This window comes from Episyrphus balteatus, chromosome 3 (genome assembly GCF_945859705.1).
Source record: "Episyrphus balteatus chromosome 3, idEpiBalt1.1, whole genome shotgun sequence".
NCBI lineage: Eukaryota > Metazoa > Arthropoda > Insecta > Diptera > Syrphidae > Episyrphus > Episyrphus balteatus.
In genome coordinates this window covers 401,246-427,775 of record NC_079136.1, presented here as the reverse complement: position 1 = coordinate 427,775, position 26,530 = coordinate 401,246, and the positions used below count along the sequence as shown (strand labels likewise).

General features: G+C 29.6%; 1 protein-coding gene across 7 annotated transcripts in view; it reads left to right on the top strand.

Moving 5' to 3' along the window:
• Positions 1-26,530, top strand: part of LOC129917120 (hemicentin-1) — a 128,675-nt gene that overhangs the window by 26,138 nt on the left and 76,007 nt on the right. For 6 of the 7 annotated variants that reach the window (XM_055997470.1, XM_055997474.1, XM_055997473.1 and 3 more), the window contains exon 2: positions 22,187-22,945. In XM_055997470.1, coding sequence (XP_055853445.1) covers positions 22,810-22,945 — 136 coding nt within the window. In that variant the 5' untranslated portion in view covers positions 22,187-22,809. Of the gene's footprint in view, positions 1-19,699; positions 19,831-22,186; positions 22,946-26,530 lie in introns of those variants that run through there. The other variant, XM_055997472.1, reaches the window with a different exon arrangement.

Here is a 26,530-nt window from a genome sequence, read left to right as displayed (position 1 = left end):
TAGTTTTGTTTAATCACGTCAAAAAAAACATGACTGGGCAAAGAGTGTGTTTCAGTAGTTTCCAGTTTTCGCTGCCGATTTAATTTCGTTTTCTAGGAAACTCAAAGGACTGCAAAATGTGTCAGCAGCACTGCATGGGGACTATACGCGCCTTGAATTCTGATTATCCGATGAATGTGACAACGAATTGGTAGCACATTGGTATTGATAAACGTGCACCTAATTAGCTCCTTGCCCCGTCGAGATTCGTCTGAACTTTTAAATGAATGCCATCAGACAATGTGTATCTCATCGGTATTTTTGTTTTTGTTCTGGATTCAGATTCAGATATATACAGATTCGGGACACCTTTTTCCACACCTTTTTCTCAGTCTCAGCTCAGGTCCCGTTGTCAAGGATTTAATTGTGATGTGATCTGTCGCACAGTGCCGCGTCGCCCGCCGCATGCTGTGCAATGCTTTTCACATCTTAATTTCGAACTTTACTCTGCTTGGAGTTAGTGTTGGTGTTGGCGTTGGAGCTTCTGATGTAATGGCGTTGGTATTGAAATTCTCTGTGATGTAAATTCTATTATCTGCATGAACGAATCCTGATACTGACTGGTTTTACATTGTTGTATTCTTTAATTGATGTTTTGCTGCTGTTCGACGGAAAAGGCTCTGCTGCTGACGACTGACGATGACGGGGACTGTGACGGGGTATGAAAAGGTCTGAAGTATTTTAGTTCTGCTATTCTGGCCTTAATGTTTCGACATTTCCAAGGACTTTTTGTGTGCTCTTGGTGCTTGGGATCGATTCAAAAGGATGCTAATGACATTTATACAAAAATAATCGCTTTGTGATAGATCTGGATTGAACTCTGGCAAGCGGGGTTCACTGAGGCAATTCCCACCATCCAGACACTGTGTGTGGCTGCGGGGTGTATTGGTATTGGTATTGGTATTTGGGGTATTGGTATAGGTGCTGAAAGGATGTAAAAGGGGTTGACATTGGAGGCTCGCAGCGTTTTGCGAGGATTAAACTGTTTTTGGGTCGTGAATAATTTTGACAAAATGTGCGGATTGTTTGGGGCAATCGATAGGAAGGATAACAAAATTACCCTTTAAATTAATCCGCTCAGCGACAATATAAATACATTTTGCTAGGCAAGGCAAGGCAACAACTAAGGATTTGGTTCATGCCTTAAGGATATTTTATCTATGTTTTGTGTATTTTATGTGAAACAAAAACTCATGAAAATGTATATCTTTACCGAAAAGCAAAAGCAAATATGTAGCTTTATAACCCAATAAAAGTCCAGAAACTTAATTGCCAATTTCATAGTTAGTTTTGTTGAAAAAGTATCTAGGGTTTATAAGATTCAATATAGAAAGAGAGCATCGAACATAGCCAAAAAAGTTTATTTTCTCATTCACAGTTGGTGCATATCTTCTATATAAACCTACTCCGTACATATTCATAGTATGTGAAAATGTTACGACAAGGAGAAAGAGAAATTATCATTTTTCAACTTTGATATAGAAGGGTTTTGTGTTGTAAGTTTTCTCATTTGGGGTTCCCATATTTTTGCCAAAAGCTGTATATGGTTGAAAAATAAAAAAAAAAATTAAACGGATATCAGAGATAATCATGGTTATGCAATTTTTTTTCTCGGTTTTTCATTTATTTTTGTTAACTTTATGAGTGTATGGTGTACATGTATGTTATGTAGGTTGATATATTTATTAAAACTGTATAAATCATACTCTTAGACATAGATTTCATAATAATTTTTGGCAACAGGGTTTATTACCTTTATTATTTTCTTTTTAAAGGGTTAATAGGGTATATTTGAAGAATCAACTATTTGACTTCGCATCTCTAGTTTTAAGACACCAATTAGTAGTTGGCAGTGGGATCTTAATTTGAAGCCATTATCATGTTTTGAGGTTTATATTTATTTTGATAAGAAAATACAAAATACGTAGCCGTTCAAAAACCATTATATTGTTTCATTTGGATTCTGTCTCGAATCAGTCAGCTATTTGTGGGTTTTAGTGGAAATATATTCGATGTATGCTTTTAAATTTGAATACGCTTTTATTAGCTTCACTTGTAACTGACAAACTAAGTAACTATGTAAGTAACTAGCAATGTAATCAAATATTAGAAGTCATACTCTTCCAATTATCGTATTGAAATGAAACTTGGAATATTTCGGATGTAGGTACATTGTGTCGAATGAATGTAAGATCAATGATTTGCTAGTACGGGTGCAAGAGAGAAGACTTGGGAGCAATCTCATAACAATATAGTCAATTTTCTCATTTTAAGTGAGGGGAAAAAGCGTATTTTTATTTTTTTTTAACTTATTAAAAGCAAATGTTTTTTTTTAATATTGACATCATTAGTTATTGGGTTAAGTTTTAAATAAAATTTAAATAAAATGCACGACTGGGTCACAGCTACTCTTAGAATTTAAATTTTAAGACTTTTTACAAAAATATCGTAGGTAATTGTATAAGAAAATAAAAAAATTAAAAATAAATAAAATTCGTTCTTCAAATAAAAAACAGCTCGTTAAATTTAGCTCTAAAAAAGTAGGCAGTTCAATTTCGTTTATGAAAATGTGTTAACAAATTTAAAAATCGTTCGTTTTTTTTTAATTATTTTTTATAAATAATTTTTTGAAAAAAAAATGAAAAACAAAATTATGAATCAATCACTTAAAATCAAAATATAAAAAATGTAATGATGTATGTATGTCCTGTTTTCGAGAACCTGATTTTTCAAAAATTTATTTATTATTTTTTTCTTTGTATGTCTTATCTGTGACAGAAAAAAATATCCTGTGTTTTTGAATCGACTTGAAAAATTTATCTACGTAAATTTTGTACAATAACAAGAGAAATAATAAATTCATATGTCCAACCCAAAAGTCAAATGAGCAAAAGTAACCACATTTTTAACATTAAAAAAGAGCTCTTGTCCTTGAACACTGGTCCATTTATGTACTGAGAGTATCCCTGTCTGGAAAGGGGTTCGGCTAAAAAGTCATCATGAAATTGCTTGGGAGGAAATCGTCCCAACCTTAAAAAAAAATTGGTCTTTTTGAATTTTTCTTGGTAATAGTTACAATGTGATGTGGTTATAATAAGCTTAGAACAAATTGTTTCATCCGCAACGCAACAGCTTTGCCTAAAGGAAATATACAAAGATTAATTGTCAAAAAATTGAACATAAACGTTTTATTTTTTCAGTTATAAAATCCTTTTATTCTACTATTTTCTTATTCTCAATATATCATTTATCATCTTAAACCCATCATTCTATGCTAAAATTATATCATTTCTAAAAATATTATATGAAATGAATCAAATCGCAAATGCGTCATTGGAGAATCCGTCACTAAAATATAGAATCTAATTGCCCATGAAATGACCAACATTATCCGAGTTTTATAACAAACAATTAATATTTATATTGACCCCTTAAAAAGTTGCCATCAATATAGATCAACAAACTTTATAGCTAAATTCAGGAAAAGTTTGTCTAATTTATACTTAATGTCATTCATCTTCAATTTATGAAGAAAACAGTATTATCGACTCAACGCCAAAGGAAAAAGTTCGTAATGAAAAATACTCCAGTCAAAGCGTCATTTGACCTTGCGATGAGAGGCACTGTCTGTTTTTATTTCATGGATCGATGGGAATATATTTAAAAGGCTTAAACCCAATTTCTCACCACCTGATCATTCTTTTTAGCGGAGTTATTCACAAAAATGCATTTTTTGGGATATTTTACTTCTAAGCTAATATCTTTGCTCCAGGTTATTGTAGACCAAAAAATAAACATACATTCTCTTCCTTATAATATTTTCTATCGTTGTATGTAATTTCATTGTATTTGAGTGAGTAAATATAAAATGGCAACCATTTAAAGTCAAATTCTTGTTGTTAAAAAACACATTTTTGTCATTATTTCGAAAAAAGCTTATATCATGATTGACATTTTTCCAACCTATTTTGTAGTCCTGTTCATGTCCTGCATTTTACAGAAAAAATCAGCTCTTTATCACCAAAGATGGCCGAGCTATTGATAAATGAACGCATGCAAAACCGGTGCGAAAACACCCAAAAATATCGTTTTTTGGGAATAACTCGACTTCAGAATGTCCTACGGCAAAAAATAAAGCAATGAATTGTTCGTTACAACATTTTCTATCAATTTAGTGCACAATCTTTTTGTTGAAACAAACAAAAAATAAGTAATATTAAGTCAAAGTCGTTTTTTTGTTTAGCAAACTCTTGCCTTATTATTTTGCAAACGGTGAGAGTATTGGCTAAGAAAATAAAATATTATTGTAGTCCTTTAAATTATCTACAATTTAAAAAAAAATTTAGCTTTCTACGACCCACGGGAGCCGAGCTATTATAATTTTAAGAAAGCATTAATCCGTACGAAAATTCAAAAAAATTTCCCTTGTTTATGATTCGAATACTAGTTCTCAGTGAGAGGGGTTGTTTTCATTGTTTCTTGTTATAAGAGAATTTGTCTTATGTTTTTTCGTTGGTCATTTGGACCTTTTTTAAAAAATTAATTACTCGGCTCGTGTGGGTCATAGAGAGCTAATTTTTTTTTAAATTGTAGATAATTTAAAGGACTACAATAATATTTCATTTTCTTAGCCAATACTCGCACCGTTTGCAAAATAATAAGGTGAGCGTTTGCTAAACAAAAAAACGACTTTGACTTAATATTACTTATTTTTTATTTGTTTCAACAAAAAGATTGTGCACTAAATTGATAGAAAATGTTGTAATGAACAATTCATTGCTTTATTTTTTGCCGTAGGACATTCTGAAGTCGAGTTATTCCCAAAAAACGATATTTTTGGGTGTTTTCGCACCGGTTTTGCATGCGTTCATTTATCAATAGCTCGGCCATCATTGGTGATACAGAGCTGATTTTTTCTGTAAAATGCAGGACATGAACAGGACTACAAAATAGGTTGGAAAAATGTCAATCATGATATAAGCTTTTTTCGAAATAATGACAAAAATGTGTTTTTTAACAACAAGAATTTGACTTTAAATGGTTGCCATTTTATATTTACTCACTCAAATACAATGAAATTACATACAACGATAGAAAATATTATAAGGAAGAGAATGTATGTTTATTTTTTGGTCTACGATAATCTGGAGCAAAGATATTAGCTTAGAAGTAAAATATCCCAAAAAATGCATTTTTGTGAATAACTCCGCTAAAAAGAATGATCAGGTGGTGAGAAATTGGGTTTAAGCCTTTTAAATATACCCCTATCGATCCATGAAATAAAAACTGACAGTGCCTCTCATCGCAAGGTGAGGCCCTTTTTTCCGACGCTTTGACTGGAGTATGTCTTATCTTTGTATGTCTTATCTGTGACAGAAAAAAATATCCTGTGTTTTTGAATCGACTTGAAATATTTGTCTACGTAAATTTTGTACATTAAAAAGAGAAATAATAAATTCATATGTCCAACCCAAAAGTCAAATGAGCAAAATTAACCACATTTTTAACATTAAAAAAGAGCTCTTGTCCTTGAACACTGATCCATTTATGTACTGAGAGTATCCCTGTCTAGAAAGGGGTTCGGCTAAAAAGTCATTATAAAATTGATTGGGAGGAAATCGTCCCAACCTTAAAAAAAAATTGGTCTTTTTGAATTTTTCTTGGTAATAGTTACAATGTGATGTGGTTATAATAAGCTTAGAACAAATTGTTTCATCCACAACGCAACAGCTTTGCCTAAAGGAAATATACAAAGATTAATTGTCAAAAAATTGAACATAAACGTTTTATTTTTTCAGTTATAAAATCCTTTTATTCTACTATTTTCTTATTCTCAATACATCATTTATCATCTTAAACCCATCATTCTATGCTAAAATTATATCATTTCTAAAAAGATTATATGAAATGAATCAAATCGCAAATGCGTCATTGGAGAATCCGTCACTAAAATATAGAATCTAATTGCCCATGAAATGACCAACATTATCCGAGTTTTATAACAAACAATTAATATTTATATTGACCCCTTAAAAAGTTGCCATAGATATAGATCAACAAACTTTATAGCTAAAATCAGGAAAAGTTTGTCTAATTTATACTTAATATCATTCATCTTCAATTTATGAAGAAAACAGTATTATCGAATCAACGCCAAAGGAAAAAGTTCGTAATGAAAAAATTTAATGATTTTGTATCATTTTGATTTTTTTCTATTTAATAAATTTAAGAAACTCGAAGTTAATTAGTACAAGAAATCGAACATCCAATTTTCAGTTTAATATATTTTTTTTAATTCTTCACGTGTACCTATTATTCTATTTATTATTAAGCTGTTACTTTTTTAAGAACTCTGTAAAGTTAACAAAGTAATGTTTGCCGACAATACGCCGCCATTTGTTTTGATACAAATGTAAAAAAAAGTTTACTACCAGGTTTTAGTGCATATTAGCAACATCTATAAAAGTTTTTCTGTTTTTTTTTTGTTTTTTTAATTTTTCTGATCACATCTCTTCCTGGGGCGTTTCGTCCTACAAAAAAAAAATACATAAAATGATGAAAAGACTTCTTCTAAGTAATCACAATTATTGCTGATAAATAAACAATCGGTCTTCTAGTTCTCTTTTTGTATAAATCATCATCTTGTGTCTTGTGCCCTCCCGTTTTTAGCTAATAAATAAACGAAAAAATATAGAAAATTGAATAAACAGATATACACAGAAGTTGATTTATTTCCGAAGGCTGATTAATCTCAAAAATGGGTTATTTTGAATTTTAAATGTAAAACAAATATGATATAATACATTGACGTTTATATTTATAAGTTTTAAGACTCCTGTCGTCTTTTGAATCGAATTGAGTGGTGACATAAAATATTAGAATTAACTATATTAAAAAAAAAAAATACTTTGTGGTAATGGGGTAGTCGGAAAACTGGCGCCTCTCTTTTGTTCAGCTGTTAAATTCATTAATTTAAACTCATGTCTTGTTTTATAGAAATATTTAAAAATGTAAAAGTCACAGAGTTTTAGTTTTTGTTGTTACTAGTGGCACTTTGGGAGGATTTTATTAGTCCTAAAATTCAAGAATCAAACGCTGAAAAATTTACTTGAGTAAACGATGTTCTAATGATATGATATAATGAAAATTTTTAAATAAAATAATAAAAGTTCTTAAGAAATGGCATTCAAGAGGCTCTTTTGTCGGCACATTTTCTAGATTCTTTTCACCTCATCATCGCCAACAACTTAACAAACACTCTCAAAACCAATAACGTACATGGTTGCAGAAATTTAATTTCAACTTTTAACTAAGTTTTTAAAAATTCATAATTAGGTTTATTATACACTTTTTACTCTAAGGATCAAAAATTCAATTGTATAGTCATACAATAAAAAAAAAGACAAAAACTACAACATAATAACGACATACCTAGAAGAAAAAAAATATAAAAAAAAAAAAACAAAGCTAAAAACTTGTAAAAGGGATAAACGAATCTCTTTGAAAGCTTTGAGAGGTATTTAACGACTTTAATCTTCTTATTCCTCTGGAAAGAGAATCCCGCATTGCATATTGTGCGAGAAAAGAAAATCTTAAAATTTAAATTAGATTTGTTGGTTTTAACTTGAAAGCGAGATATTAATCTCATTTGCAAAAGATACAGACTTTTATGCAAGTTGTTTCTAAGCAAATACCTTCCTTTTAATAAAAGATTACACAAAAATCCCATACTACAAAACAAATTGGAAATAATACAAAGTTGTTTGGAGTTTAATTGAGAAATGTATAGTAATTGGAAATGTTGTATTAAGGACTCTTTTGCATTTAAGACTACGAAAGACATGCATAATGATTTTCAAGTAAACATGCATAAACCGTTTCCTAGAAGAATAACAACAAAAGATGAATAAAATCACACATTTTCAATGAAGTCAATCAAAACACTTTCGCAGTTTTGCGTAAACAGCCTCCATTTCTATATCATATTTTCGACTCTCACTCAGAGCCCATTCGACAAGGAGCTGACTAAGAATGTCAAGCAAAGAACAAAAATGTAAAAGTTGTTAAAAATGTTTTAACTTTACCTTTTAGCCATCGCCATCATGCTGAAGCTGAATTCACTTTTTTTTCCTTTCTCCAGTAAAGTGGAATTTTGATGGAATTCGAATTCTCAAGTAAAAATTCTTATAACCATGGATACAAATATATCTCCTATATAAATGTTGTACATGTGTAGGTAGGTATCCCTGGTTGATATAAGAAATCGGTCGGGAAGAAGGAAACAAATGCTTATACACTTGAGGGTATATAAAAATATACTTTTCTTGGTTACTGCTTAAAGCGTATACATCCAACATTCAACATCCACATAAGGAGAGCGCAATTTTAAAACTTTCTCTGTTTTCGTCCCTTATATTCCCGGAAGACTACATTCAGAAAGTTATTTACCTTATGAAACACATGCAATGGGCGTTGTAGTCGTTTTTCTGGTTGTTTTCCTTTTGCCCGAGTCCCAGTTTTCCACCAGATAGCAGAAGCAGAAAGCAGAGATACTTCTAAGTGGAGGACATTGCTGTGCAACAGATTATGTTGAACGTTGAACCAATTGATGTGGAAAGCGCATGCATTGATTTTTTGGTCAGCTTTTAGAATTTTTAATTTCCTGATGTTGAAACTGTTGGGGATTTTTTCTATCTAAGTCGTGGCTCGTTGAGTGAACGTTCACCAGTCTCCCATGATGATGTCGAAGGTGAAAATTCGACTTTAATTAAATTTCATCATTATTGACTGCATGAATGTATCTATATCTATCTCTTAGAAATGTGTGTGTGTTCAACACAAAATAAACACTCCTCCTATTACTCTGAAAAAAAAAGATTTATTTGCTTTGAGCTCTCGAGGCTTTAACTTTTATGACTGCAATAAAATTTCATCACTTTGTGTATGTGATCTTATTTGGTAGGGTGCATTTATTTTTATACCTCTTCTCGTTTTAATTTTTTTTGTTGTTGCTTTCCTAGATATTGTGCGCTTTGGAGCTTGCTGGAAGCCGTAAAAGTGTAGGAGTTGTTTAATTTTCGCCACAATAGCATCCATTTCTTTTTTTTCCTTTTTTTTTCATTATCAAAGGCTCAATGGGGGAAGCCCAAGTTTGACTTAAATAAATTAAATTAAAAAAGCGAGTAATTTTGAAACCCTAGCCATATTGTTGAAGGTTGTTTAAACGAGATTCGAAGTAGGTTCTTGTGCTCTGATTTATGTTGTTATTTTTGTTGTTGAAGTACGTACTCATCCTGTTTTCACGGTTTTTTTTATTTGTTTTTGTGTCAACAAAATAATAATACCATCAACATAGTGATTTCGAAATTTGATATTTAAGTAACATTGGAGGGTTACCTATATATTTTGGAAACTCTTTTGAAACTGAATGCACAATGGAATCGTGTAGGCAGATATTTTAATTTTTACAGCGGAAAATCCTTATATTACCTTAAAATCAATATTTAATTGTTGTTCATGAACAATTAAAACCTCTCTCCTTTATCTGCTTTTGAAAATATTCATAGCTTTTAAATTACTCTATATTAGTTACGTTATCCGAAATTCAAAGTTTAGGTACACAGAGACAAAATAACGCAGGGATAACTTTACTTAAATTTAAGCTGTTTCTGGTAAATTTAACTACATACATATTATGATTAAATATACCAGAATTAAAGTGTTATTCTTGGCGTTATTTTTTCTGCATGCATGTTTTTTTTTTTGTATACCTACAAAAATTTGGCACAACAATCTCATTTTAAGAAGCAATTCATTCCATTTTCACCCGCCCTTTTTTAACTTTTTTAGAAAAGAAGAAAGATGTTTAAAACTCACGTTATTTGTAAAAACAAATTATTTAAATAATATCAATTACTTAAAAAGAGTTTTTACTGAGATAGGGCTCACAGTGGTGCCTTTGATGCTTTTTGGCGTCAAAATTCATTTACACGGACATTTCTTGACGAAATGTTATGAAATTTGGTACACTGAAGGATATTTGTATATGGAGAGTACGAAAAAGCTGTCAACTTTTTTTTTTATTGAAAATGGTGGCCAGAATTAGAATTCTATTTTTTTAAATATTATATAAACCATTAATTTGGCTATATAAAATTTGGTAAGAAAAATTTTAGATTTTAAATAGATTCATATTTCATAAAAAAAATCAAAAATTTTGAAAACAAAGTTCAAAAATGCCAAATTAGTAAAACACACTTCTAGACCTTTTATTACTCTATTTCATGGATATTTTTATTTATATTTAGCACCATTTTGACATCTCTTCTATTTAAATATAAATACAAAATCATAAAAAATGAATATTTTGGGGTTATATGGTTTCCAACTATGTTCAAGGTAAATATTGATTGATGAATGTTCCATTAAACTGAGAATTTAAAATATAAAAATATAAATTCAAATCCGAAGTCGAACAAAAATCTATGACGTCACGTTTTTGAGATATAAGAAGTTTAAAAATGAATTTTTATCTACGAAACGTGATATCATAGATTTTTTTTCAACTTCGGATTTGAATTGAGAATATTAAAATCTATTAAAAAAGTATATTTTGGTTTAGGGTAAAAATGACTGAGTCAATAGCAAATAGATATAAATCGCACTTATTAGGGCTCAGTTATAGCTATCAGTAATATCCATCAGTAAAAATTTTGTTTAGCTGTTTTGAATACTTTAAACTTTTATTTTGAGCAAAATATTGATGTTAAGTATTTTATTTCAAAAGAAGCAATACATTTATTCAAATTTTATTCACAAATTCATTTTATAAATTTTACTGATGAAGTTTCATTTTACTGAACAGCAAATTTACAAATGCCAAAAAAAATTAAATTTCGATTTACTGATGGCATTTCATTTTTTACTGTTCCGGTGCCATCATTAAAAAAATTACTGATGCAATGATCAGTAAAAAAATTATTTGGAGAGCGAATTTCAAGTAAGCATTTATTTTAATGACGTATAAATTTACTAGTTGCTATAAACGCTCATCAGTAAAACATTTCAGATTCCTGACGTTTCAATTTTTACTGATGGATTTTACTGATAGCTATAACTGAGCCCTTACCCATGCCGGCCATATTTTTTTTTATCTCAAAGTAAGATTAAGTTTAATTTTTTTTTTGTATTAAAGTCAAGTTAGAGTGAGTCAACCCTTATTACAATATTTTTAATTAAGAAGAAAATGAGAAACTTTTACAAACTTTCAAAACGCAGACGACTTTTTGATACATTTTCTTATACTTTTTTCATCTCCCAATTAAATAAATTTAGAAAATAAAAAGGTTTTTCAGGAAGTGTTGGGCATTAGTTAGTTTCTGAATGCAAGGAGTTGCTTGTCATCACCGCATCTTTTTAATTTGCATTCCGCCATAGAAATAACGCCATTTTGTTTATTTTTTTTTTCTTCCTTTAGTGTTTTTTTAACGTGCTTTTTTCTTTTCAACTCTTGTTTTATGTCATTTTGAAACAAGTATTAGTTGCGATAAATAAACAACCCAGACAAGCTGCAAACGTCATTTGCAATGCTCACAAAGCCAAGTGTGCATAAAGTTCTATAATTGTATTTCATTAGCAAGGAAACACAAAATACATCTCTACTTTTCTGTTTTGTATTAAAACTCAATCTAACTAGCGCGGCGTACCAAAAACAAAGCCGGCACTCTACAAAAATACAAAAAAAAACACAACTTTTGAATTTTATTAAAAGCATGGATCGGGGTACATCTCTCAATTTTCAGCAGCTCTCTCATAGGTGCTTCTTGGAAGTGGAAGCATGTTTTGTTCCTCTTGATTAATTACTACTTTCATTCAGTCAGAAAAAAAAAAACACTTTGAAACAAAAAAATAAAACTCAAAATGTTGTTCGCATTCCATTAAGGAAAAGTTCCATCTGTTCGCCTTGGATCTTTTTACTGATGTACAGCGAGGTATCTCTTCCAATTAAATCATTCTGTATATGAACTCTAGGAACGCAGGCACAGCGCGAAGTTCGTTGGTAGCTATGCGGAGTTTCTTCAAACGCCCAGCCCAATTGTTTACACACGGCGACTATGATGGCGCGCATCATATGAAGCTCAGAATAAAATTGTTGCTATTTTCGCAAGAATATGGGAATTTTTTTTAAATGTTGTTGCATATATGCAACAAATTAAAGTTAAATACATGTACCATGTGTTGATGTACGTCACAATTGATGCTCGTAGTCGCGGCTCGCAGGTGCATTTTTTTGTCGAAAATAGGCACAAGCGTGTTCAGAATTTTTAAAGTTTTGGTTTTGTATCTTTCGAAAGTATATTTTGAGTTTTTGTAAAAATATAAAAATACGAGTCGAGTCGAGAGTTCCCTTCTTTTCTCGTAAATGCGAACAAAAATAAAATTCTTGACATGTTGCCAACAGCTGCTTTGGGTGATATGGTTTGGTGTGTTTGTATGGAAATAAGCGAGAGTTGAGCGCTAGTTGGGTGCTATGAAACTCGCAAACAACTTTTCCGACAAATAAAATGATGGAATATTGTAAAATACTATTTTCGTTGTTTCTAGCAACTGATGCTTGTTTATTAATAAAACTTGATGAGGTGCCCGGTGCTGTTGCGGGAAAACATGCTTGATGGGATATGGGAGCTCACACAGCTCATGTTTGTTTTTTGATATTATTTCGCTTGTGTTGACTATAAAGTTGAAGTGAGCTAGGCAACAGAAATATTTTTGCATTTATGTTGAAAGTTTTGAAAATTGTATGTTTTGTTTTTATTATTGTTTTCGTTTTTGATTAGGTTCATTACATGGGTCAACAAAGTTTAAGAATTTCGTTATAGCCGAATTTAGAGAGTACATTTCTCAATGTAAATAATGTGTTACTCTACCCTCAAAAATAATTACGTGAGGTTTTCGAAGTATTCCAAATAAACAAAAAAACAACGAAATAAAAAAATTTTTTTGCTAAATAGTATTGGTTAAGTGAACCTTTGGTTATTTGTATAAATTATTTTTATTTATTTCAATGATTTTTCTCTGTTTATTTGCATGTATATTGCGAAAGAGGAGTGACTATATGCAAAACTATAAAATTTTAACTTTTTCAAAGTTATTAGCCTTAAAAATTGTGCTTTGAATACAGGTATAAGCTCAAAATTGTATGAAAGGTTTTTCTTTTTCTTGATTCATTAAGTGAAACTTTAGGTGGTTATACAGGGTGTCCCACAGTCACCGCCCCAAATGAAAATTATGGATTTCTGAGGTCATTTTAAGTCGAAAAACTTATGAGGTAATTTTCTCGTTTTCGTCCCGTTTTCGAGTTACCACGGTTTTTATGATTTTTGCTCTTGTCCTTTAACTGGCCTTATCTTTGCCAAACTACGTTTGATTTGAAAGATTTTTTTTACAACCAATCAAGAATTTATTACAGTTTGTCTCAAAACTTTTTTTTCTACGGACAACCGTTTCTCCACAATTTTGCATCAAACACAATTTTCTTCGTTTTTTAAGTTGTTTTTTACACTTTCATATCATTTAAGTCAAAAAAAACACGTTAATGAGTATTAATTTTTTGTGCTTTTTATTAAAGCCCAGTTTATTTTCATAAAAAAAATAAGTTTTATTTCATAAAAAAGGCTACTCAAAGTAATTAAAAAAAATAAACAAACTGAGTGAATTAAAAAAAATAATTTTTAAATACAAAATTAACTTAAATGAATTAAAACTTTTTCTGAGCTTTATCTATTTGTTCTTTTCTTAACCACAATAGCTCAGAAAAAGTTTTTAGTTCATTTAAATTAATTTTTATTTAAAAATTTTTTTTTTTTTTAATTCACTCAGTTTGTTTATTTTTTTTAATTACTTTTTTATGAAATAAAACTTATTTTTTTTTATGAAAATAAACTGGGCTTTAATAAAGAGCACAAAAAATTAATACTCATTAACGTGTTTTTTTGACTTAAATGATATGAAAGTGTAAAAAACAACTTAAAAAACGAAGAAAATTGTGTTTGATGCAAAATTGTGGAGAAACGGTTGTCCGTAGAAAAAAAAGTTTTGAGACAAACTGTAATAAATTCTTGATTGGTTGTAAAAAAAATCTTTCAAATCAAACGTAGTTTGGCAAAGATAAGGCCAGTTAAAGGACAAGAGAGCAAAAATCATAAAAACCGTGGTAACTCGAAAACGGGACGAAAACGAGAAAATTACCTCATAAGTTTTTCGCCTTAAAACGACCTCAGGAATCCATGGTTTTCGTTTGGGGCGGTGACTGTGGGACACCCTGTATATTGTTGGTTTTTTATTAAATTTCCTGGAAAAAGCAACATCTATGAAAACTGAACAATGCTTGCATTTATTCAGCATATTAGTGAAACCACAACTGAGATTTGTCGAAACTTAAGTACATAAGTTTTCAAGATTCAAAAGCCATTAAATATCCTTGCCCCCTTCCCTTCTTACGACGACCACCAAAACCATTTACAAAATTGCAAATAAGGATCTTTTTGAGAACATTAGACCAGCTATTGAATCTTAATATCAATCAGCAAAAAAAAATTCTAAATACTAATTTTTGTCGCTACTATTCATTTTCTATTAGCCTTCAAACTAGTGTACTCTATTTAAATAATTTTTGTGCATAATAAGCTTTGAAAATCAATCAATTAGTCAACATAGGTTAATTAGTTTCATTATATTTGTTAACCGATGTAATTTTTGTGTATTTATTTTGAGTTTTAATCTGTGGGTCACTGGGGTGTATGAGTAACATTTTTTTTTTATTGAAAAAACATAAACGTTTGATAAATATTTTTCTATAGCTGTTATAAAGAGTTTATTTTATTATTGTTTATTATATCAATAAAAAGTTCATCATGTGAAATTTAATATAAAGGTTAGTTTTGTTCTTTTTTTCTTGTGTTGTAAATTGTCAAAAAAAAAAATATAATCTTTTTTTATTATTTTACTAGCATCTATTGGTTTCATGTGAAAACAAATTTTGTGGTTTTAATCAAAACCAACATTCGTATGGATTGTAATCTGATTTTTAGTGAACGCTTTTTTACATCCATTTGCACAGTAAATTAGCTAGAGCTAGAGCACAGATTTTCTGGAAATAATGTAATTTTTTTTTGTAATTTACAAGGTGGGGTTTATTGGTTTTTAATATCTTGTTTAGCATGTGTACCTTCCATAAAATATTTTCAATATATTCCAATTTTATCGAAAACGTATCTAAAGATGTTGACTAAATAAGAAGTGGTAATGGCGTTGGGTAGATTTTTGTAACTACACTTGCTTAAATTTTGACGTTCTCATAAAAATCAATTTTTTAATTGTTGGAAATATTTAAATAAATCCAACCAGCAAGAGTTATTTCCTAGAAATTGATATTTAATATTTCTTGCACAAAATATACAGGGTGTCCCAAAAGTAATGGATCAAACGAAATATGCTGATAGGCCAACTTTAGGGCTCTCAGAATTAGGTAACTTGTTCATCCCAAATCCTTACGGTTTTCGATTTAATGCAGTTTTTGTGAAATTTCGAAAAATCCCGACTTTGCAACAGTATTTTGCTTCCTCCGCTCACAATTGATTTTTGTTTTTTACAACTCTTTCACTAAAACATTGCCTAATAATAAGAAATAATTAATTAATCAAAATATTTTTCATTTCATACGCCATTTTGCTGCAAATTAATTAACAGTTCCATGTTTTATAAAAACTCAATTTCTTTCTTTTATTTCAGAGCAACACCCTGAAAAAAATTTTTATGGTGTGGCACTAGTTCATTATTTTGAAAACTTGCCATGTTATTGCAGTTTTCAAAAATGTATAAAAGTTTCCAAAGTTGAAGTTAGAACTGAAGATATTACAATTTAAAAGCAACAAAACAGGGTTTTTCAGAGAAAAATAACAAAGAAAAATAAACACATTTTCTCAACTGTTGTTTGTTTATTTCCTTTTGAACAAAAGCCTCGATTTTTGTTTGTTATTTTGCTCTGAAAACTTCTGTTTTTTTGCATTCAAATTGTAATATCTTTTGTTCTAATTTCAACTTTGGAAATTATTATACATTTTTGAAAACTGCAATAACACGACAAGTTTTCAAAATAATAAACCAGTGCCACACCATACAAATTTTTTTCAGGGTGTTGCTATGAAATAAAAGAAAGAAATTGAGTTTTTATAAAACATGGAACTGTTAATTAATTTGCAGCAAAATGGCGTATGAAATGAAAAATATTTTGATTAATTAATTATTTCTTATTATTAGGCAATGTTTTAGTGAAAGAATTGTAAAAAACAAAAATCAATTGTGAGCGGAGGAAGCAAAATACTGTTGCAAAGTCGGGATTTTTCGAAATTTCACAAAAACTGCATTAAATCGAAAACCGTAAGGATTTGGGATGAACAAGTTACCTAATTCTGAGAGCCCTAAAGTTGGCCTATCAGCATATTTCGTTTGATCCATTACTTATGGGACACCCTGTATATATATTTATATTTAAATGATAACAAACTAAAGCTCGTTAAAGATAGAAAATAATTAGTTTTGTGACCTTATTATAATATTAATTAAATTCCAGATATTTTGAAGGTTTGAGCCTACGGTAACAAGATATGCATTGCAGAGCGTCATTTTTCAATTAAAAAATATTTATTTGTGCATTTATTTGTGAGAATAAAAAAGAAATGTCCTTTTTATGGAATACCCAATACATTGAAAACTAAAAAAAAAACACGTTGTTTTAATTGCAAACAAAAATACATTTGTAAATTATTTAAACATTTTTTTTAAGTAGATTTTTGTGGCCACTTGAAATAGTGTTAATAAAAAAAAGTGTCAACGCTCTCGATTATTATATTATTAACTTAAACCATACCCTTTGTTGTTGGTTCCAAATGTAATTTAATTTTCAACAAAAAACGAATTCCACTTAATGGGCTCAACAAAAACAAAAAAAAAAAAACCCTCCCTTTAGCAATTTATGTTCAACTTAAAATATTTGTGATTTGTTTCAGCGAACACAGGAATAAGTTATTTAATTTTATTAAACCTAGTAATCGTATGTTCAAATTAATGAGAGAACTTTGTAGGTATCCTCTCCACATAAAAGGTCCTTTCGTTTCAACTTTCAGGGTTGACACACTCAAACCTACAAATTTATTGTCTATAGCGAAAAAGTTAATATTACATAGTAGTCCTATAGAAGTTTCATTAATTTACGATATGCCACACGGAAAACCCTTACTGATGAAAATATACTTTCGGTAACCCTGGTTTATATCGTCTCTAGGGTGTGATAGAGTTTTCCCTCATTTAATTAACCGAACTTCTTCGCCTTCGCTTTTGCCTTCGCCTACATTCATGTTAGGTTCGAACTATATACTATGATACATTAAGAAATAGGACGCCATATCTATGCCAATGGAAAGGAGATAAATGAAATGATGCTCAGTATTGGTCTCTTAATCACTATACTGTCCTGTCCAGTCCACCATTCACCATCACTATCGCATCGCATCGTAGAGTTGTGTCCTTGTCCTGTGTGATGCTGTGCTTTTTAAGTAATTGGGCAAATCCCTCACTCGAACACCATCCGTTCATTCATTCAAACATGGTGATAAATAAGGGTTGAATAAATTTCAGAACAAGAAAACACAAAAAAGAACTTTTTTTTGTGTAACTTTTTTGTTTTTGTTTTATTTTGAAAGTAATAGAGTCCCATTTTGTCGACAGGATATCCCCGGAGCTACATTTTCTCGAAAATCGTATAAAATATTTGAACGATATATTGCGATTAAAGAACATAGAAGTACTCAAACTATTTTTATTATTTTTGTATTTTTTTTTCTTTTTTTTTCTATTTTATTTTTATTTTATGTTCGAGTAAGTAGAGCTTAGTGAAAAATAGATTATTTACAAACATTCACATTCTTGTCCATTGTTTTTCCAACACAATCAATTTACGTCACAGAAATATGTACAATGTACATAATGGTTTCGACAGAGAGAAATAATAGATAGTTAGATTCTCTTCTTTGGCATTGTCACGCACTGGATTATTGAGTGGTGGCTGGTTGATGGGGTTGGGGGTAGGGGTGCGGGTGTACTGGATATTGATTTATCAAATTCTGTACTTACGAACGAGTGTATTGTTGGTGAGTGGCTCATGGGTGCGTGTAGTTGTATTGGGTATCCTTAAAACGGACAGATTACACCAACCAACTGCAGTAGGAGATTTGATAATATTTATTTAGGAGTAAGCTTTAGTCACAAAATCGAAGTTAAGTTAAGCGTAGGAAGCTATTTTGAATACTGAGAAGAAGATTTTTTTTAAATCCAAATTCTGACGAAGGTATAAATCGTTTAGTTATTTTTAACTTTTACTGGCATTTAACTTTTTTGTTTTTTTTTTTTTGTTTTTGTTTTTAAGGGTGCAATGTCTGAAAGGATTTACTAAGAATATCAATTACGATCGTGTTTAAGTTAAAAAACATATACCTTTTCAACTCGATGACCTTTTTATAATGTAAGAGGTTAATATAAGTACCTACCAAATGAAAGATACATAATATTGATACTGAAAATGAGAAAATAGGTTTAAAATTAGAAACTTTGTTCATGATTTTCTTGTCCTCATAAGAAATATTATCTCAGACCGTAACTGGAGTAAGTTTCGATTTGACACCAGTAGGAATTAAGCCTTTTTTTGATTTTTTAGTTTTAAAAGAGTTTATTTTTAGTTTCATGCTTTGCAAAATTTTATTTAAATGTCTGAAAAGGACGAGCCTTCTTTCTCTTTCTCAATCCATTTCATGCAGTTTTCTTTGTTTGTTAAAATATCTTAATGCCTCCGTTCTTGTCTGTAGTGGTCAAATGCAGATCATCATCTTCATATAAATTTTGTTCTTAATTTATAAATTTAGACCCTTCTCAAAATCTTCTTTATTTAGGAATAAATTGTTTTCAAACATTTTCAAAGCCCAAGTTATCAAAATTCTTGGTATTCGATGTGTTAAAATGATGACAAAATTGATTCCCAATTGCCATTTTATCACACACAAATCAAATTTGGACTTTTAAGCTCAATTTCTAGATTTTTCCACAACATTTAAGCTCAATTGAATAAATTGAATAATGTATTTTATTATTTTAATTTTTTAGTTAAACATATTTTTCATGTTTCGTAAGACATTATTCATTGGGCAAACGATGTACCAACTTCGAAAAAGTAATTCTCCTTCACATATTTTAGTAGGTCAAAACTGTTATATTTTACCTTTATTTTCATTTTTTATTCTCATTCTGTTTTAAGCTTATAAATCAACCATTATTTTTTATTTCGATTTTTTTTTTCTGATTTTGCTTTTCGCAATCGAGAAGAAATATCAATACCAAGAAAGACCAGAGGACGCTATAATGATAAATCAAGAAATTTTATACATCCGAGATAACAAGGTGTCTGATGTTGACAAAATAATATCTAACAGATATACAATAAATAATTCAATAGGCAACAACAACAACAAGATAAAAAAAAATAATAAAAATACAAAATCCATATCTTTGCAATATTTTTTTTATTGAATTTTTATTCAAAATATCTATAACTTCAAGTTGCGAACATCCCAGAGAATCGAAAAACATAATAATCATTCATCGTGGAAGATAACAAGACCCTTCTCTTCTCTTTTCATCGTTTTTGGTTTAAACATTCAAAATCAACCGCTAGAGGATATCAAGGTATAATATTCTTTTTTTTTTTGAAAGAGAGTGAGAGACAAAGTGTCATAAAATTTGCATGCTTCACCCATTTCCTCAAAACCGTACATAACCTTCATCAAGTTTTTTATTACATTTCACATTGAATCCGCAACCATAATAATTACCATAGAACACACCATAATCCATGTAGGTATTAAAGTTTTTTTTTTTTTTTTGTTTTTTGTTTTTGTGGGAAAGAAGTCAAAAGGACTATCCGATTGGCATTGGTAATCTGAAACAATCATGATGCTGAAATGGTTATAATATGAATGTCCTCGACGACGACACGAAATGTTGCAAAAAGGATTGTGGGGTAGTAAAATTTAGTAAGACGAAACAAAAAACAAAAAATTTGTAAATAGATGAAAATCATTTATGAAAGAAAATTTTAAATATGTAAACAGGGTGTTTCTAATTCTAAATTATAGACTTTTGGGTCAATTGATATTCAATTTAATCAATTATTTGCGAGTCAGAAACTTATTTAATGAGGCATTGTGTTCCTAACATCTCCTGTCGTTCTGAATTAGTTATAAGCAACTAGAGTTATCATCAAAAAAAAAGTATACAAATTAAAGATGTAAGTGAAATTGTTTCGATACATGATATTTCTTCTTCTTCTGTGCTTTAGAAGGATGCTTAATATAAAATATAGCATGACTGATATCAACAATATATTTGGATGCCTACGTTTAGGAAACTTAGGTTTATTGAGAATAGTCTACTCCTAAATACAGTAGACGGTTTACATAATGTACACACTTTTGGTCCATACCTAAAAAGTAGTAAATGCTTTTATTTGAAAATTTCTATGAGCGAATAAATGGGGCTTCAGAGTAGTTAGTGTATAAAATGTGGAGGGTTCGCTAAATCAAATAATATTTCAAATTGAAAATGTGACTTGAAACATCGTTATCGCTTCTTTGTGTAGCATCGGTCGAGTTTAAAATAAGAAATAAGCTTATAGATCGGTCATAAACGGCCTCAATTTTTTTTATTCCAGGTTTTTCAAACTCATTTTGCCTTGAACTATTTTATTCTTCTCTCTACATCCTGTATACATGTATTTCCACATATTTTTCAAGAGGGCGTGGATGGTGGATTACTCAAAAGCACATCAAGTTTCCGGTATATTTTTAATAACTTGAATATTTGCAGTTCGTAACAAACTTTCTAGATTACCACACTTTGAAAATTGTTTTTAGATAAGTAAATAAAATTATTAAAAGAAATCTATTTTTTAAACTGAAAAAAAAAAAAAAAATTATGACTAAAAAAAATATTAAAATCCATTGCTTCCATATTTTATTTTTTTTTTAGACTCAAATATTCGAATTTTTTTTTTTTTTTTCAAAGTTCACTTGTTCAAAACTCATTTGTTCCTATTTACAAAAAAAACAAAACTGTAAAAGAATTTGTATTAATATTTAAAATTTTGTTTGATTTAAAAAAAATTCTAAAATATTTAATTTTAATTCTCCACAAAGAAAAGTTGTTATTTGGGTCCTAGAGAATTAGTTTTTAATTCAAAGAATTTAATACAAAACTTTTGAAATAAATAAAAATAATATTTTTAAAAACTGGTGTTATAAAATCAAAATATAAAATAGATAAAAATTTTTTTTAATAAAGTTAGCCATTTTAATTTATTAAGCCTTTCACTTTTATATGAGCCTCAATACAATTTGACTGGACTATATAATTATTGCAAAAGTTGTCTTAAAAGCTACGATAGAATTTTTAACCTTGTATAGACAGAAGAAGAACTTTAAACCGTACGATGACGCCTCATGAAGTTGATTATTGCCTTAAATAGTTTTTTTTATTACATACAAATATTTTTATGAGAGTATGTAGTTATAAGTTTCCAAACCCGTTTAGAAATAAAATTATCAACCTATGGTTAACCAAAATCTAGATATTGAAAAAAAAAACCAAAACCTTGTATAGCACTTTTTGTTCCCTTAACTACCCAAATAATGCCTATTTCAAAAAAAAAAAAAAATATATTACGTAATTAAGTTTGTTGGGTTAAATATAAAATCACCCTGTTTAATATGATGGGGGTTGGTGATGACTTTATTTCTAACATTCATCATAGTTTTTGTTTGTTTTAACTTTTAACCCTTTGAAAAAGTGTATAACCTTTTTAATTATCTAAACAAAAGGATAATACATTTTACCACTCATCATGATAATATAACCCACCACAATCATGTAGCAATAAAAACTATATGAACAATTATTTATTCTCCTCTGTTTTTTTTTTTTTTGAACACATTTGAAACAAACAAAAGTAATTAAATATCATTTATATGCTTTCTTTTTTTTCTAGATTTAAAATGTCCCATGAATGTTATTATGTCGTTTGGATGGCAAAGGAAAGTTTTGATCAGCACGATGTGTCAAGAACGACAATTTGAGAACAACAACAATAACAACGTGAATTCTATCCCAAGGCAAAAAGTCCTTTGTGTGGGTCGAACACAAAAGGAATGATTGTTTTGTGCGGTTTAATGCGAAGATAAAAGTGAAACAAAAAAAAAAGTAAAAAGCCTATTGAAAGCGCAAACATGTTAAGTGATAGTATAAATTCTCTTCCTTTTAATTTTATATTTTGTCTTACGTTAAAGTTATGTCCCAAATTGTTTCCCATCATAAATGAAAATAATGGAATTAGAGCTTAATCCTTGTTAAGGAAAGTAAAAAATTAAATCCCTCTAATGAATTAATTGACTGTAGGAAAGTTTACAAAAAAAAAATAAAAGAAAAAAAACATATCAAAAGAAGTTATAATCGGCTTTCCAAAAAAAAAGTGCTTTTATGTGAAGAGATGATGTGTGATCAAACAATTTAAAGGCTTTATAATACTTAAAATACTACCAAAAAAAAAGAAACAATTACAACGAAGCTTTCAAGGATAAGAATCCATCCCATCCATGTGTTGTACTATGAAAAATGGGAACAAATCAAAATTCAATACTTACAAAATGTCTTTGGAGTATCGTTTCCCAGCAACTAGTTCTTTTAACTGTACTCACGTCTTTGGCTGGAAGAACGGGATGCGACGATACACAGGATTTCCAAAAGAACAGTAAGTCAATATTTTTATACTAATCCGCTTATACATTTTTATATTTTTAATAATAAATGAATATGATAATTTAGTTTATTTTTGCATAGTTGGTATCCAACAAAATTTACTTAGGCATATAGTCCAGTGCATTTATGATGTTCATATATGGGCGACCCAGCAGTTTGTACCACCCCCAAATTTTTTTTTCTCATTCGATAGAACATTGGCTGAATATCATTGCCCTCATTTTTCGCACTCGCGAAATTCACCTTTCGGCCGCCATCTTGGATTTTAGTTTTTGTTGAATATCTCGATTTCTATTTCATAATTTTGATAAAAAGTGCTGAAAACTTTAAAATTGTCACTTTTTTCTGTTTTTTTTTTACTTTGTTGGCTTGTAACTTTTTTGATATTCAGAATATCGAAAAAGTGTTCTTAACATAAAAGACGCGAAATTTAACTGCCTACGTTTCTTGTATGCACAACTTTTATGTAGGATAAATAGAAATCGAGATATTCAACAAAAACTAAAATCCATTATCCAAATCATTCTATCAAATGAGCAAAAAAAATTTGGGGGTCAAATTATAAATGCACTGGACTAATATGATATTGTAGAGAAAATATCCTTTTCTTTTATGTTTGTAAAAATGTATGTTATCCTGACGTATTAACTGCAATTCACGTACATTCGTTTTTTTTTTTCAATCTCAGGCTTAGAACATTCAGAGAGTCAATATATTTTTCAAAACTTGTATTTTATTGTATTGCAATGACTCCCATTTCAATGATTGTTTTGTCTCAATTCATACGAAAATGGTTCAATGAACATAGCTTAGCAACTAAACTCAACGTCATATGAAATTTCTTCTGAAGTTGATTTCAAATTTGAACTAATCATTTCACATGTGGAACTACATAGTAGGTTCTTCACTTCACCTTCATCAACATCGGAGTGAAGTATTTTTTGCAATTAAAATCAAATTTAACTTCTCAACCAAATGAATTTTTTCTTGGAATCTGATCAAAGTGAGGTTTTCCATGAAAAGCAACTCTTTTATGATGTTTGCTTTTTTTGTAGGTAGGTACACACTTGGTCGTCCAGTATTTTGAATTTCAACCTGAAAGGGGTCAAACGTTCTCAATAATAAATAACATCTGAAAGTATACAGTATTGAAAATAAAACTCATGAAAATTGGTTGTTTTTTTTTTGATTTTTTTATTTTACTAACGGTTTATTGTTATTGAATAAGAAAGCAGTTTTTTTTCCAAAATCATTTTGAATTTTGTGAAGTTTTTCTTTTTGTTTTTGAAATCGAAGAAGTGCAAAAAAGGTTAGAACCACAAGGTGTTCTTGTCTTAAATTCATAATCATTTTCAGGAGGATCATAATCAATATTTTGTCGACTTGCCTCTGGTATCATGTAAATAATATTTATTCCAAACTGCATCCTTAAGTTTTCTTAGTATAAATAAACAGAATGCAAGACATTAAGTTAAACAATTAAGGATTCAAGGTGATGAAGTTTGAAAGTACTAGTAGGAATACTATGAAAAAAATAAAAAAAACTGGGGGTGGTTTCTATAACTGTTGGACTGTTTTATAAATCCAGTGGACTCGGATCATTTCATACTTTAAAATCATCAGAATGCTTCCAGTTTTGTATTTAATTTCTTTTTTTTTATAAACCTTAAATCAATATTTTTTTAAAGTTTAAAACTAAATTCACATATGTAACCAACCATGTATGTATCTACAAATCCTTAGTTAATATAAAAAAAAAAGAATTCTAGTCAGAAAGCTGAATATACAATAACCCACACTCTCTTCCACTATGTAAATCAATTTCTCAATAAAAAATAACAAAATCCATTTATTTTTATTTTCTGTAAATAAATCTGCACTTGAAATCATCATGAGAACATTAACAAAAAAAAAAAAAAAGTAATTTCCACACACATTGACAGCCTCGCAATGTAATAAATTCCTAGAAATGTAATTTAAAAAAACTCAGTGACCCAAGTCAAATTAAATGATTGTCAAACTCACACACAAAATGTGTATTATTTTAATTTCCAACAATCAACAATGTGACAAAGAATTTCCCAAAAAAATAAAAACAAAACCAACAAATTTGGTTCACACACTAAATAGATCAAAGTAACGACAAATGTTTAACATGTGTGTGTGTTAACAACAATAATTTCCCATCGTAACATTTTCTTTTTTATTTTTTTTTTTTTTTTTTTTTTTCTAAAACGAAAAAACCACACCACATTCTTGTGATATTTTTCTAAATTTTACTTTGCATTTATTATACTCTCGTGTATACATGTGAAGCATTTGTTTGGAAAGGGATGTCTTCACTCATTTTAATTGTCCGTTCCACATTGAATTAAGGAAGGAAAGTAATTATATTTAATTTAATTACATCACAATTGCATTAACAATCCATTCGCGGCAAACAGCAACGCGAACGGCAACAACAACGGCAACCAGCAATGGCAACAGAAGTACAGAAGAAGAACAGCCAACCTACAAAAATGAGCAGCTGCCATTTTCATCTCGTGTCGCCAGATTTTCACTCCATTCATTTCGTAAGTAATCGAGCAGAAGAAAGGACACTCCGAGCTCCGACAAATGACAAAAAGAGATATATACTCATTCACACATAAAAAGAGCTTTTACGAAACCCAAATTAAAATATTTTCCTCCGTTTTTAGTGTTAATTTGATTTTTAATTTGTCCTTTTCTACTTATACCACCCAGAGTAGTCATCCCTAAGCAGTGCCGGATTAAGACGACATCAATTTTTAAAGTTTTGTTTTGTGTATTTAAGGGCCTTACGTTTCTTTCTTCATACTTCTCAATTAGAATGCCATTCTTGGTTATTTTGAGACATCTATAGGGGAAAGTTTCAAAGTTCCAATTGCATCTAACATAGCTTTCTAGAATCCAACAGCTAGAAACTGCACAGTTTTTCAGGGACTCATTAAACTAATAGAGTTAAACATTTTGTTTTCATAACATTTTTATTCCATATCACATTGCATATTTGAGTACCATCTACCTAACTAATGATATTAATCAACTTGAATTTAGATTCGTCAAGTTTCGAGTAAACTCATTTCTTTTGAAACTTTGTATATGTTGAATTAGGTTATGGTTCTCGGTTTGTTAGTCGTAAAAGCTGAAAAGGGACATTCACTTCGCAAAGTTGAGAGGTAATAAATTCATTTTTACATGAATAAGCTAGAACTCTTGCCTTTACTTCTTAAACTCATGTTGCTACAATAAACTTCAACTTTTTAACTGTGAAAATTCAAATGTTATTCATATCTCAAAAGCACTTACATGCGGATGGATACATTACAAGTGAGTTTGCTGTCGTTATTTTGAAAGAAATATTGATTCTTGAGCCCATATTTTGCATAAGATACATATTATTGCTTTTTCGTAATCTATTTTTAGTGACTTTATTGAAAGTAGAAAGAGTTAGACCGAGATCTGGCTGCAGATTTCGGGTTGTATCGGCGCCGATTCTTCTTTAAAGGAAAATCATTGATTTATTAAACTAAAAAAAATTACCCAACTTATTTTA